Below are 15,692 nucleotides of genomic sequence, written 5' to 3'. Positions count from 1 at the left end.
TTCACTCACTTTTATGACTTATGATGGGAAAGAACACTCTCACAATAATCAACATTGCCTTTTCTAAATGATGAAATTCAAGGACTTGACTGCTTTATAGAATTGAATAGTTGAAAAGATCAAAACACAAAGAATTTTGTTTTTGTGTTAAAATGACCTAAGTATTATGGTTGCAAACTCTCCAGATTTCCGAATTTCAGATGGTTGGCTAGACAGTATTTGTAACTTTTTTTTTTCAAAATACCAAAAGCAGAGAGCTCTAACTTTAAAAAACTCTGTGCATGAAAAAAAAAAAATCAATTTTCAAATAAGTGCTGAGTTTCTGTTGCTTTCCAAATGTATATTTACTCCTTAGTTCCCAATGACATCAGAGGAATGGTTGCCCTTCTTGCAAAGGTGTCTTAAAGTCTGAAAAGGCAGTTGGGATCCTCCCACATCAGGGATCAGCAACCTTTGGCACGCAGCTCATCAGGAAAAGCTGCTGGCAGGCCGAGATGGTTTGTTTACCTGCAACATCCGCAGGTTTGGCTGATTGCAGCACTCACTGGCTGCCATTCGCCATTTCATGCCAATGGGGGGCTGCAGACAGCGCTGCGGGCTAAGGCGTGTGCTGACCGCCACGTCCTGCAGCCCCATTGGCCTGGAATGGCAAACGGTGGCTAGTGGGAGCTGCATTTGGCCAACCCTGCGGACTCTGCAGATAAACTAACTATCCCGGCCCGCCAGCAGTTTTTCCCGATGGACCACGTGCCAAAGGTTGCTTGTTGCTGTTGTAGCCCCCACACCTCCTGGGTGTAGTGATCTGTTCTCCTCTAGTGGCACTGAGACCACTTAAGGTATGGCTACACTTGAAGCTGTACAGTGCTGGGAGTTACAGCTGTCTTCGTACAGCTGTGTAGGGAAAGCGCTGCAGTGTGGCCACACTGAAAGCTACCAGCACTGCAGTGTGGCCACATTTGCAGTATTTACAGCGCTGTTGGGAGTGGCTGAACAGACATTCTGGGATAACTCTGAATACATCTGGAGGCCAATTACAGCGCTTTTGGTGGCCATACTGGCGGAGCAGCGCTGCATCACCAGCGCTGCAATCGTTATACCCCAGGCAGAGCAGGAGTACAGCCAGCGCTGCAGCCAGGGAGGTGCAGTGCTGTATGTGCCTTGCAAGTGTGGATGGTGAGTAAGTTGCAGTGCTGTAAACCCACCACCAGCACTGCAACTCTCCAGTGTAGCCAAGCCCTTAGAGAGTAATGAGGCTCCTGCATTTAGCTCCAGAGATCCCAGGTTCAAGCTTGTCCTCTGATGACCATTACACTGTGACATTGGTCATTTTTTATTGCGTTTACTGATTTTTGCGGTAATTTTAAGAGTGACAGTTACAGCGTTTTAGCTTCTGACTGTCATCTGATTTGTGGTTTAACCATCACAAATGTGTGCGTGTTTTGGATTTTTTTTTTTTGTGTGTGGGTAAGTGCCGGCGCCAGAGCTACAAAATCAGTCTAGTTTTTAAACATTTGAACTGTCAGCTGCCGTGCATTAAATGACATAGCTTTAACTGAGGTTGAAGCAGAACTGTGGAACTCTGGAAAGAGGCTAAATGGACAGGTTTCCGAATAAAGACTAGGTTTTGTGATGGAATTCAACTGTGCTGAAATTCCTGGGAGTTGAGGTCACTCAGCATCTTGCAGGATCAGAGTCCCTAAGATCTTGAAACAGTAAAGAATACATTTTTACCTATGTTCTCTGTACACTTTGTTTCCGTTGGTTTTGTAGGAAGATTAGACTCCACCCTGTTTTGAATTTCAAATAATAGAAGATGTCTGTGTTTGTCTCTGTGGTATGTTCCTTAACACTTCCCAAAGCTCAGCAATTCTTTTATAACAAGCTTTAATCTCCTATCACTACGCTTAAGTTTTCTACTCGTTAACTTATTTTTACCAAAGAAAATGTTTTATTCGCAGTTCCCTGATAAATATCAACATAGCTAATCTTAGTTCATGTGCAGCGTTTCCTTGTACGTATCCAGTTGCTTTCCCAGGAAAACTTATATTTTATGAGAAGTGAGCTAGAAATCTTCTTCCTGAGTCATTTCACATCTTTGGTGCTGAGAGATGCACAAAATGAACCTGTTAGTTGAAGTGCTGAGCTGCACACAGAGCTCTTCCAGCTTCACCTTCTCACTTGATTTTAGTCTTGACATCAGAGGATAGCGTGAATGAGAGGTTCAAGCTGGGCAGAAAGGAGATAGTAGAGAATTATGCTGCCAAAAAGCAAGTACACGTCCTTACAGAGATAGTCTGTACTATCTCTGGTTTGCCAAATGTAAATATATGCAATTCTGAAGTACAGTTCCACTCTGAAAGTTTCTATAAAACTGTCAACTGTGCAGGTGTCGGTCTTCCCCTCATGCCCGGAGTGAATCCTGTGCTGTTAAGAGAGCTCTACTAGACAAAAGTGTATAACAGTATCCAGTAGCTGGAAGTTGAAGCTACACAAATTCAGATAGGAAATATGACTGCTGAACATTCCCTACCTTTTCATGTTTGGGAAGCTCACCATGCCTATAAAACAGGGACTGTTGGAACCGACGAAGCACTTCTGGCAGTTTCTAGCATAGATTCCACCCTTCAAAGGGAGTTCAGTATTTGTGTTCTCATCCAGTGCCAGGATCTCTTGAAGCAGCTGTCCAGGAGAAGTTCAAACAGCAAGGACCTCCCAAACCAAAACGAAGAGGAGAAAGCTCCAGCTTTGTGGGGTCTATTTGATCAATAAAGTCTACTTACTAGCCAGTCTCTAGATGTGAGAAACTGATTACCCAGAACTGCTAGCAAAATACAATTACTTACCCTGGGACAAGCTGTCTCAATTTACAGTCACACTTTCTCTAGAGTCTAGGAAAGAGTTCAAATCTCTAATAAATGAGGAGCAGCTGATCTCTCGCACTTCTCCTGTGAGCTGCACTAGATGCCTCTTATACAGCGTTACTCACCACGGTCACATCTGAGATGTGAAGATTATCCTGGTTACAAGCATTTGGGATTCCCATGGAGGTCCAAATAACAATTGAGTAGGGTTGTTGATTAATTGCAGTTAATTCACATGATTAACTCAAACAAATTAATCACAATTAAAAAATTATTTGCAATTTATTGCACTTCTAACTGCACTGTTAAATAATAGAATACCAGTTGAAATTTATTAAATATTTTGGATGTTTTTCTACCTTTTCATATATATTGTATTTTGTGTTGTAACTGAAATCAGAGTGTATATTTTGCTTACAAACATTTGCACTGTAAACATGATAAACAAAAGAAATGGTAATTTTCAATTCACCTTATACAAGTACTGTAGTGCAATCTCTTTGTAGTGGAAGTGCAATTTACAAATGTAGATTTTTTTAAATATTTTTTGTTACATTACTGCACTCAAAAACAAAACAATGTTAAACTTCAGAGCCTACAAGTCCACTCAGGCCTACTTCTTATTCAGCCAATCGCTAAGACAAACACGTTTATTTATATTTACAGGAGATAATGCTGCCACCTTCTTATTTACAATGTCACCAGAAAGTGGAAACAGGCATTCACGTGGCACTTTTGTAGCCTGCATTGCAAGGTATTTACGTGCCAGATGTGCTAAACATTCATATGCCCCTTCATGCTTCAGCCACCATTCTAGAGGACATGGTTCCATGTTGATAACGCTCAGTTAAAAAAATAAGTGTTAATTATATTTCTGACTGAACTTCTTGGGGAAGAATCGTATGTCCCCTGCTCTGTTTTATCCACATTCTGCTAAATATTTCATGTTATAGCAGTCTTGCATGATAACCCAACATGTTTGTTCATTTTAAGAACACTGTCACTGCAGATTTGACGAAACGCAAGAAAGGTACTAATGAGAGATTTCTAAAGATACCTACATAACTCGACCGTAGGTTTAAGAATCTGAAGTGCCTTCCAAAATCTGAGAGGGACAAGGTGTGGAGCTTGCTTTCAGAAGTCTTAGAATAGCAACACTCCGATGCAGAAACTACAGCACCCAAACCACCAAAGAGAAAATCAGCCTTTTGCTGGTGGCATCTGACTCGGATAATGAAAATGAACATGCGTTGATCCGCACTGCTTTGGATTGTTATTGACAACGGGTTCTGCTCTGCATGGACACATGTTTTCTGGAATGGTAGTTGAAGCATGAAGGTCCATGTGAATCTTGCACTCACCTGGCACATAAATATATTGTGACGTCGGCTACCACGGTGCCGCAAGAACGCTTGTTCTCACTTTCAGGTGACGTAAACAAGAAGTGGACAGCATTATCTCCTGCCAATGTAAACAAACTTGTTTGTCTGAGTGATTGACTGACCAAGAAGTAGGACTGAGTGGACTTGCAGGCTCTAAAATTTTACATTGTTTTATTTTTAAATGCAGGTTTTTTGATACATAATTCTACATTTGTAAAGTATCAGAGAGATAGCCGTGTTAGTCTGGATCTGTAAAAGCAGCAAAGAATCCTGTGGCACCTTATAGACTAACAGGCGTTTTGGAGCATGAGCTTTCGTGGGTGAATACCCACTTCCTCAGATGCATGTAGTGGAAATTTCCAGGGGCAGGTATATATATGCAAGCAAGCTAGAGATAACGAGGTCAGTTCAATCAGGGAGGATGAGGCCCTGTTCTAGCAGTTGAGGTGTGAAAACCAAGAGAGGAGAAACTGGTTCTGTAGTTGGCAAGCCATTCACAGTCTTTGTTCAATCCTGAGCTGGTGGTGTCAAATTTGCAGATGAACTGAAGTTCAGCAGTTTCTCTTTGAAGTCTGGTCTTGAAGTTTTTTTGCTGCAGGATGGCCACCTTAAGGTCTGCTATAGTGTGGCCAGGGAGGTTGAAGTGCTCTCCTACAGGTTTTTGTATATTGCCATTCCTAATGTCTGATTTGTGTCCATTTATCCTTTTCCGTAGAGAAAACTTAAATTTGTAAGTTCAACTTCGATGATAAAGGGATTGCTTTACAGTACTTGTATTAAGTGAATTGAAAAATACTATTTCTTTTGTTTTTTTACAGTGCAAATACTTGTAATTTCAAATAAATATAAAGTGAGTACTTGTACACTTTGTATTCTGTGTTGTAATTGAAATCAATATATATGAAAATGTAGAAAACATGCAAAAATATTTAAATGGTATTCTATTTTTGCTTAACAGTGAGTTTGATCGTGTGATTAATTGCGATTAATCTTTTTAATCACTTGGCAGCCCTACAATTGAGGGCTTTCTCTTTGAGGACAATGAATTTCTTAATTCAAAGACAGATGAGGCCTTCCATTCTTTAAATGACTCCCAGGCTGATCCACATTCTCTAGTCCTGTATGTCTCAGCTCCAAGAAGGAAGAGATAAGGGACTCATGTTTATTCAGACTCAGGGCTTGTCTACATCACAAAGTTGCAGCGCTGGTGAGGGGGTTACAGCGCTGCAACTTAGGAGGTGTACACATCTGCAGGGCATCACCAGCGCTGCAACTCCCTGTTTGCAGCGCTGGCCGTACTCCCGTTTTGTCTCGGGTGTAGAGGATCCAGCGCTGGTGATCCAGCGCTGGTAATCCAATGTAGACACTTACCAGCGCTTTTCTTGACCTCCGTGGAATAAGCAGGTATCCCAGCATACCTGAGGAAGCCTCTCTGGTAATCAAGCAGGTCTCCTTCCCCGGTTTGCTCTCGCGTTCCCCGAACCCCCGTGCAAGCAGGTCTCCTTCCCTGCGGTTTGCAGGGGGGTTCGGGGAACGTGAGAGCAAACCGCGGGGAAGCTGGTCTCCTTCTCCGGTTTGCTCTCGCGTTCCCCGAACTCCCGAGCAAGCAGGTCTCCTTCCCTGCGGTTTGCTCTCGCGTTCCCCGAACAAGCAGGTCTCCTTCCCTGCGGTTTGCAGGGGGGTTCGGGGAACGCGAGAGCAAACCGCGGGGAAGCTGGTCTCCTTCCCCGGTTTGCTCTCGCGTTCCCCGAACCCCCGAGCAAGCAGGTCTCCTTCCCTGCGGTTTGCAGGGGAGTTTGGGGAACATGAGAGCAAACCGCGGGGAAGCTGGTCTCCTTCCCCGGTTTGCTCTCGCGTTCCCCGAACCCCCCTTGAAGCCGCCCAACAGCGCTGCAGTGTGGCCACATCTAACACCACTTGCAGCGCTGGTTGCTGTAAGTGTGGCCACTCTGCAGCGCTGGCCCTATACAGCTGTACTAATACAGCTGTAACAACCAGCGCTGCAAAATTGTAGATGTAGACATACCCTCAGCTACCATTTCAGTTTATGTAACTTTAAAATACTTCACCACCCTCCTATCCAGGGCCGCATTGTGTTTTCTCATTGTACAGTAGATCAGGAGTTCTCAAACTTCATTGTACCACGACCCCCTTCTGACAAGAAATTACTACACAAACCCAGGAGCGGGGACCGAAGCCTGAGCCCGCCTGAGTCCCACTGTCCCGGAGGGTGGGACAAAGCCAAAGCCTGAGCCCCCACCACCCAGGGCTGAATCCCTTGGCCTTTGGCCCTTGGTGGTGGGGCACGGGCTTTGGCCCCGAGCCCCTGCAAGTCTAAGCCAGCCTTCACAACCCACTTTGGGGTCTCAACCCACAGTTTGAGAACAGCTGCAGTAGATGTTTATTTCTCCCCAATTTAGGAACCCCCTTCCTCTTTGTGCCTCAGTAGAGGATTAGCAAGATTGATGGGGTTCCCTCCCTTTGAGCCTTTAGCAGCTTGTTCCCTGTACAACCTTCCAGTGAAGACTGCTTTTTGGAGTGGCCGTGGCTCAAAGGATAGGCAAGTTTTAGGCCCACATGGCATGTCCCCCTTGTATAGTTTTCATAAGGATAGTGTCAGAATTAGACCTTATCTCAAGTTCCTTCCAAATTTGGGAATGTTTTCTTCCCCAAGCCTTACTCAGCCTGCAGCCCCGCCCCCCTATGCGGAAGGCTGAGTTTCAAACACTTGTAGTAAGGGCACTGCCTTTTTATATTGACAGGCCAAAACCATTCAGGAACACACTTACACTGTGTGTGGCCTTTGCAGAAATGGTTAAGGGTCAGTCATTCTTCTCTCAGAATATCTAAGTGGGACTCCAGCTGTATGAGGACTTGTTATGAGTTAGCCGAGTTAGTCACCTGGTTCCATTAGAGCTCAGGCAGCCTCTGCTGCCTGTTTCAGAAACATCCCTACTTCTGAAATCTATCTGGCAGCTACTCGGAGCTCAGTACACAGCTTTGCAAGACACTACTCTTTCGTCCTCTCTAGTGATTGTTTAAGTACACTTCTACCTCCTTATAACACCACCCCAATATAACGCGAATTTGGATATAACGCGGTAAAGCAGCGCTCCGGGGGGTGGGGCTGCGGGCTCTGGCATATCAAATCAAGTTCAGTATAACACGGTTTCACCTATAACGCTGTACGATTTTTTTAGCTCTCGAAGACAGAGTTATATCGAGGTAGAGGTGTATCTTACACTGTTCTATATATGTTGTTATACCATATTTATCCAATTCCATGCAAACAGATAAATGTTTGTTAGTCACCAATAGTGGAATCTATATATATTTTTTTCAAGTCATTGTCTAATAATTGAATACTTGCCTTACAGAAATGGAGATGTGTGGATATCATGGATACCAAAGATATCCTGACCCACCCTCCGTTCCCGCTTTTAGACGCCTCTAACTACAGAATTCTGTATTGACATAGGAACAGCCTGCCTTTAATGCCTTTTTGGGGGCTGGAGTGGGGCGGTGAAGATATCCTGGGCACAGGTGTGGACCCAGTGGACATTGCTTGCCAAATCTCATGCATGGGGTGCACAGAGTGGAATCTAAATGAACAACATATCTTGAGAAATCAAAGTTACTGTAAGGTGAATGAGTCACTTTGAGAGTGAAACTTCACATCAAGACAGTTGTTTGGGGAAACTATTGTGGTTTTTTGTATGGTTAATGTAGGGTTTATTTTTTGTTTAGGCCAAATACAATCTTGAGGCTTCGATTCAATCACTTTGCTACAGAATGCAGTTGGGACCATTTGTACGTGTATGATGGAGACTCAGTTTATGCTCCATTAGTGGCAGCCTTTAGGTAAGTCCTACCACACAGTAAGAAGCTAATTGTATATTATGCTATTGTTTTACTTGACTCCTAAATGAAGATTTGGCTTCCCAAGGGGGAAAAAAAAAGATGTAAGTATCATTAATATATAGCTCTGTGTGTGTGTACTGGTGATAAGTGTACTGTTACTCAAACCATAGCCAACCAATAGTAAAAACTGTTAGTATTTCACTGAGGGATGGATCAGGGGATTTATGGTAGTACACTTGAATCCTTATTTTGTGTGTGTAAAAACCAAACCAAACCAAACAAACAAACTCCCCAAAAAAACAAACAAAAAACCAAAAACCAGGAGTACTTGTGGCACCTTAGAGATGAAGAAATTTGAGCATAAGCTTTCATGGGTTAAAACCTACTTCATCAAATGCATTCATTGGAAAATACAGTAGGAAGATATATATATATACACACAGAGAACATGAAACAATGGCTGTTACCATACACACTATAATGAGAATGATCAATTAAGGTGAACTATTACCAGGAGAAGAGGGGGAAAAAACACTTTTTGTAGTAGTAATCAAAATGGCCCATTTCCAGCAGTTGCCAAGAAGGTGTGAGGAACCATAGGGGGGAAAAATAAACACGGGGAAATAGTTTTACCTTGTGTAATAACCTATCCACTCCCAGTCTTTATTCAAGCCTAATTTAATGGTGTCCAATTTGCAAATTAATTCCAATTCAGCAGTATTTTGCTGGAGTCTGTTTTTGAAGTTTTTTTGTCTGTAATCAAGTGACCAGGGAGACTGAAGTATTCTCCAACTGGTTTTTGTATGTTATAATTCTTGACATCTGATTTGTATCCATTTATTCTTTTATGTAGAGACTGTTCAGTTTGGCCAAAGTACATGGCAGAGGAGCATTGCTGGCACATGTGTGAAATACAGAAATCCTGATTTTTTTTAATATAAAAAATGTTTAATTTGATGTTCATTATGCAAACCTTATGTAAACTACAAAATCTGCCATTAAAATATCAGACTTACACCTGGTAGTGAATTTACTATGTTATAAAAAGTTTGGGTCTTGCTTGTGTGACTGGAACCAAGCAGAACTATAGCCATACATGCCTCACAAACAGATCAGCAACACCCTCAATTATATAGTTTAAATAAAACTCAAAATGTAAAGCTAGTTTCTTCCAATGATTTTGGAAGAGAGATTCTTGTTTACTTCTCATGAAGTCATTTGGATACCACAGTAATGGACCTTTTAAAGATGAATACAGGTAGAGAGATTTGGCAGTATTGGTAGTAACCTAAGGCACTATGGCTACTGGTGCCAAGAGGTTAATGTTTTAAGTGCAGAAAGAAGACCTAAATACAATATAGTTTACTCTTGTAGCAGCAGACCACCTTATGTTCTTGCCATCTCAGCTGAGGTAAATAGATTCCGGAATATACATATGAATTGGTAATACCCACATTGGACTTGAATCCTTTCCTATGGGCCAGCTGTGCTACAGTTTCCAGAAATACCATCGTACTTAATTTACACTTCAGTTTTTGTGTAATGTTCCAAAAATACATTGCATTTGCTCTAGACACGATAACCTTTCTATGCGGTACGTAGAAAAGGGAACAAAAATGAGATAGAGACAATGGACAGGGAAAGGAAAGACAAAAAAGGTTGTAACTTATTAAAAACAAATGTGTTTATTTTTTTTACTTTCATTGAAAATGTAAATATTAACCTTCTGTTATACCTTAAGGATGATTCCTGTAAACTAGGGGTGGGCAAACTACAGCCGGCAGGAGCGGGGTCTGGGGCTTGTCCTGCTCCGGTGCTCCAGCCGGGGGGCAGGATTGGGGTCTGCTCAACACTGCTTTCGGAAGCAGCGGCATGGCCCTGCTCTGCACACTGTCCCCGTGCCAAGCACCGCCCCCCGCAGCACCCATTGTCCGGGAACTGCAGCCAAAGGGAGCTGCAGGGGCAGTGTGCAGAGCCGCCTAGCCGTGGCTCCACATAGGAGCCGGAGTTGGGACATGGCTGCTGCTTCCGGGAGCCGCTTGAAATAAGTGCTGGCTGGAGCCTTCACCCTTGAGCCTCTCCCCACCCCCCGCCACAGCTCTGATTCCCCTCCTGCCCTCTGAACCCTTCGGTCCCAGCACAGAGCACCCTCCTGCACCCCAAACTCCTCATCCCCAGCCCCACCCCAGAGCCTGCACCCCCAGCCGAAGTCCTTCCCCCTCTCCCCCAAACACCCTACTCCTCCTACCCAGCCCGGAGGCGCCCCCCCCCCGAACTTCTCACCCCCAGCCCCATCCTGGAGCCTGCACCCCAACCCGTTTTGTGAGCATTCATGGCCCACCATACAGTTTCTGTTCTCAGATGCCCACCCGTGCTGTAAACACTCTATCTGTATTTAGGGCTCAAAAGGAGGAAGCACAATTAGGATATCATATTATTCTCATTCCTATTTTAGATATGGGGAAATGTTTGGCTTTAAAAAGAAAGTTAAGTGACTTGGCTTTGGTCATCAATTTGGGTAATGTCTGAACTGGGAAAACAATTTCATTTTCCTGACTTCAATCATCAGCTCTTATCAAGCTGATTCTTGGTACATTGCTGAACAGGTGGAATAAGCAGGATATGTGCCTCCAGTTTTTATATATATTCCCCAAATTAGTTGGTTCTTAGAATGAGGTTATAGGTAGTTCATAGCATTAAAATTTGTGATTCATAGTTTAAAATCATGTTGCAAATCACCAGGAGGTCTGTGTCTGAAAATTTGAGCATAATGCAGTGGCGCTTTTGAGGTAGAAAAATTATATTCAGTTATTGTTTAATTGCTGCTTTAGTTGGCATTTGAATTACACTCTTCATTAGTACAGAGCTGATTTGCTCTCTAAACTGATTTTGAAGAAATAGCAGATGCCTCTAATCCTGATGAAGGGTGAAAAAAGGCATCTGTTCAAAAATTCTCCTCCCGGCACCATAACACAAGAGCACTGTTTAGAATTTTTAAGGAACTATGCCCATAATGTCTCACTTTTCTTTGCTTGGGTTGAATTTTAATATTTATTGTTACCACTTTCTTTAGCTTTTCACCTCTTTCCCTTATTGACTATGCTGACAGAGAACTTGTAGGAATTAAAGGTTGCAGGGTGTAGCTTTTAAACCTTCAAAATTTGGTATTAAATAATGTGAATGCTACCCAAATCTTGCTGCTGCTTACATAACACCTCTAAGATGTAGCCTCCTCCCACCACCATTGCCATATTGCTAAAACATGTCCAAGCTCTTACCTCTTCCTCTTGTGTCTTTCTGACCATTCAAAATACAGCTGCTAAAATAATTTTTCTGACCTGTCATCCTGAGCATGTTGTTAATTGAGCCCCTCTGCTGGCTCCCTTTTCTTCCACATCAGATAAAATTTCTTGTTCTTACCTTTAAGATGCTTCACAACTTAACCTCCCACTTGCATGTTCCTAGAACACATCTGTGTCGTCCTCCCCTTCCCGCCCCACCCTGGCCTGTGCTCCACCAGTTTAGTTTCTCCCACAAACATTTTTTTACATCCTACCTGAACTAATCTGCAAGATCTATGTATCCTATCCTTCTCAAGACATGCTTCTACCATGGTGCCTAGAGTAAATTGCCAACTGATAATGGATGAGCAGGTGCCAACAGGGGTTAATGATTATGCACAAAACATGTGAAAGTGGTATTATTTGTATTAAAATAGCATCCAGAGTCCCAGTCAAAAGAGGGAATACAGACACATAGGAAGAGATGGGTTTTATCCTCAAAGAGCTTAGACAAAATGCAAACAGTGGGTGTAAAACAAATGTAGGGAGGATGAGGAAATAGGAATAAGAAAATGCACCTAATGCAGGTTTCAAGTCACTCCGTTTGTTTGACTTGAAACTTGAAAATTTGTGGGCACTGCTAGTCTATGTAACCATATTTTCCGCTGTTTCCTGCATTCTACCTCCATTTCTTTTGTTACAGCCACTTGATGTATCTGATCTTTAATAAACTCATACATTTGGGACAGGGAATGTCTCTCACAATGTTTTTATGTAATGCTCACCTCAGTGGGGCCGTGATCTGACTAGAGCTTTAGGACACTATTGTAATACAAGACGCAGAAGTAGCAATAGTCTGTGTTGTACATTTCCTTTTCTATTCCACTCCCTATTTGCTAAGTTAAGATTTGGTATGTGAGGTGATAAGCATTAATTAGAAACCTGTATCTTCGAATATGCTGGTATAGATTTACTGTGGTGCATTTTCAATTGCTCGTAGCTATTAGCTAACAAATCCGCTTCCACATGCAAGCGCAGCTGCTCACTGGTGTATTGAAATATCTCATCGCAACCAACCTAGAATTGTGCTATCAGAACCTTGTCTCTGACTTGTTGAGCATATGCTGAGCCTTTTCTTCCTGCTCTTTCTACCCAAAGGTGCCATGGCCTAGAAGAATAAGCTTGGGGTTTGTTATATGTGCCTTACAGCACTCTATAATAAAGACAAATATCATTGCTTATGTTTTACAAATGGAATAACTGAAGCACCAAGAAGTTTATATGGCTAGTGACACTTAACAAATCAGTGCCAGAAATAGGTCTGTTCATTGCTGTTCAGATACTATAATGATGGGCAGTGGAATAAAATGCACAGAGAACGTCTATGCCTCATTCAGTCCAAATCTGATATTTTGGATGGAACTGAACTACAGTAAAGTTAAGTATGAGAGGGGTAGCCGTGTTAGTCGGGATCTTTAAAAAGCGACAGAGTCCTGTGGCACATTATAGACTAACAGAAGTATTGGAGCATAAGCTTTCGTGGTTGAAGTGGGTATTCACCCACGAAAGCTCATGCTCCGATACTTCTGTTAGTCTATAAGGTGACACAGGACTCTTTGTCGCTTTTTACAGTAAAGTTGAGCATTTTAAAAAGCTTCATTTCTTATTACTGAACATTAATGCCTACATCCATTGAATTCTGTTTATCGAGGAGGGGATGTTACATATTTGTTGGAGAAGAGATGTCTGAACAGAAGCTTTTTTTACATTTGTTTCAACTCAAAGTTCTAGAGAACGTATTGCAGGGAAAACCCAGAATTTGCAATGGAGTGAGCTAGGTTGCTCAAAATGTCTTCATTTCTAGTATCCAGGGTCCTGGAAGCTCTCAGAGAAAGAGGCAGGATCTGCTCTTCACACCTACGCTCTCTGTATGTGTACATATATAAACCTTGATATAAAATTTAATGGATTCTTCCATTTCAGAGGCATAGGTTCATAATTTTAAGGCCAGAAGAGACCACTGGACCGTCTAGTCTGACCTCCTTCATATCACAGGACTTCTGTTAATTAATTCCTGTCTAAAGTACAATGGTGGTGATTGAACTGGAGCATATCCTTGAGTTAAAATTTTTAATTACAATATTTCTAGTGATGGAGAATCCACCACTACCTGTGACAGGTTGTCTCCATGTTAATTACCCTTTTTGTTAAAAATGCACACCTTTATTTCTAGTCTGAATATGTCTAGCCTGAATATGTCTGGCGTCAATTTCTAGCTATCGGATCTTGTTATCTTTGTCTGCTAGATTGAAGAGCCCTCTATTATCAAATATTTGTTCCTCCATGTAGGTACTTTTAACCTTCTCTTTGAGCTGAATAGATTGAGATCCAAGAGTCTTTCACTGTCAGGCATGTTTTCCAATGCTGTAATCATTCTTGTGGTTCTTCTTGGAACCCTCTTCAAGTTATCAACATCTTCTTGACTTGTGTATGCCAGAACTGGACATAGTATTCCAGTAGCGGTCTCAGCCCAGTGCCAGTTATAGAGGTAAAATAACCTCTGTACTCCTCTTCAGTATTTCCTCTGGTTATAGTTTGCAGAATCACATCAGCCCTTTAAGCCACAGCATCACAGTGAGAGCTCATGTTCAATGGATTATCTTCCATGACTCCCAAATCTCTTCTGTTATCACTACTTCCCATGATAGAGTACCTCATCCTTGAAATATGGCATACATTCTCTGCTCCTAGATGTATGGCCTAACATCTGGCCATGTTGCAACACACATTGTTTTCTTATGCTCAGCTTAGAAAACGGTCCATATAGCTCTGTAGTGGCCTGTCTTCTTCATTATTTTACTCTAAGGTGTGCCATCTTCCAACTTAATCAGTGGTGATTTTGTTTTCTTTAAGATTATTGATTAAAAAAAACATTAAATGGCATAGAACCAAGAACCAGCCTGTGTGGGACCTTGCTAGAAACACACACACACTTAGTGATCGTTCCTTGTGTACAGTTATGTTTTGAGACCCATCAGCCAGTTTTAATCCATTTCATGTGCACTAAGTTGATTTTCTGTCATTTTAGTTTCTTAATCAAAATGTCATGCAGTATCTAATCAAATGTCTTTCAGAAGTTTGCATGAAGTGGATCTCTGTTTATAGCTGAAGAGGTTTTGAGAGTAGAAAATGTCCCTGGTCTTTTTAAATTAAGGACTCTGAACTGAAAATTGTCACTTGATGGATTGAAGAAGAATATGATATTTTATTATTTGGAGCTTAACCTTTGGTGCCAGATATTTAAATTATAGCAATAGGATTCATGCTGAAAAATAAGTTTTGGCACCATAGGAGTTAACACGGTTAAATTAACATACGGCATCTGTCCATGAATAACTACTTTAACACACTGGAAATATTTTAATAAGTCACCACTGTAGTGGTAAAACAAGGCATTTGCTGTTCTTACATTTGCCCTTGCAACAATTGGTTTCACTTGACATACTGTAATGGATTACAGGTTTTACAGTAATGCATATGAAGTGGCATGAATTCATTATTAAGCTTGTTCATGGGACATATTGACTAAACTAAGATTGATACTGTTTTCTTAGCATAGTTTAGAAGGACAGTGTAACCTAGATATTAAAATGCTGATCAAGCAAAAAGAACCATTTGAACAAGCCCCTGTGCCCGCATGAAGCATCATTGACTCCTGTGGCACTCTGCAGGAGTGCAAGTGTCCACCTTCATTTTTCTTAACGTAGGATCAGACCTGTAATGGTTTCAAGGACCTGATCTGCCGGGTCTATGTTAAACTGAGATAAAATGGTGCTCCCTTGCTTTCATCACTGTGCGGGGAATAAGTGTACTGGTAACCTTCCTATCATAGTTTTGTGTTACTTTTGTCCTTTTTTTCTTTTCCCTGTTGTCCTTTGTATCTGTGTATTTTTCTCTGTCCCATCGCAGTTCTCAAGTTGTCTCATAGCTTTTCCACTGTCTTCTGTGTGCAGGCAGCGCTTATTAGACTTTTGACCTTTATACTGGAAGGTAATGTATCAAGAGAACATGATTCTTGTATATGCACTATGCTGCATGCATCCTGCAGGGAGAAGAAGCCACACAAGAATGGGACTAGTTAAAAATGAAGCACGCAGTGGGGAGAGAATATAATGGAGACCGGGCTGCTGGGTACTGCTGTCAGCTCTGCCATTGACTCTGTCACTCAGACAATTGCTGCCTTAGTTTCCGCACCTATAAAATAGGGAAATTTTACTTAACTTACCTGTATGTCGAAACTGACTATT

The 15,692-nt window shown here is 42.0% G+C and overlaps 1 protein-coding gene across 4 annotated transcripts in view; it reads left to right on the top strand.

Annotated features, from left to right (window-relative positions):
• ATRN (attractin) overlaps positions 1-15,692 on the top strand; it is a 381,873-nt gene that overhangs the window by 48,104 nt on the left and 318,077 nt on the right. For all 4 annotated transcript variants that reach the window (XM_030564553.1, XM_030564552.1, XM_030564551.1 and 1 more), the window contains exon 3: positions 7,991-8,104. In XM_030564553.1, coding sequence (XP_030420413.1) covers positions 7,991-8,104 — 114 coding nt within the window. The remainder of the gene's footprint in view (positions 1-7,990; positions 8,105-15,692) is intronic.

Source organism: Gopherus evgoodei, chromosome 5, assembly GCF_007399415.2.
Source record: "Gopherus evgoodei ecotype Sinaloan lineage chromosome 5, rGopEvg1_v1.p, whole genome shotgun sequence".
NCBI lineage: Eukaryota > Metazoa > Chordata > Testudines > Testudinidae > Gopherus > Gopherus evgoodei.
The sequence above is the reverse complement of the archived record's forward strand: the minus strand, read 5'-3'. Positions and strand labels throughout refer to the sequence as shown.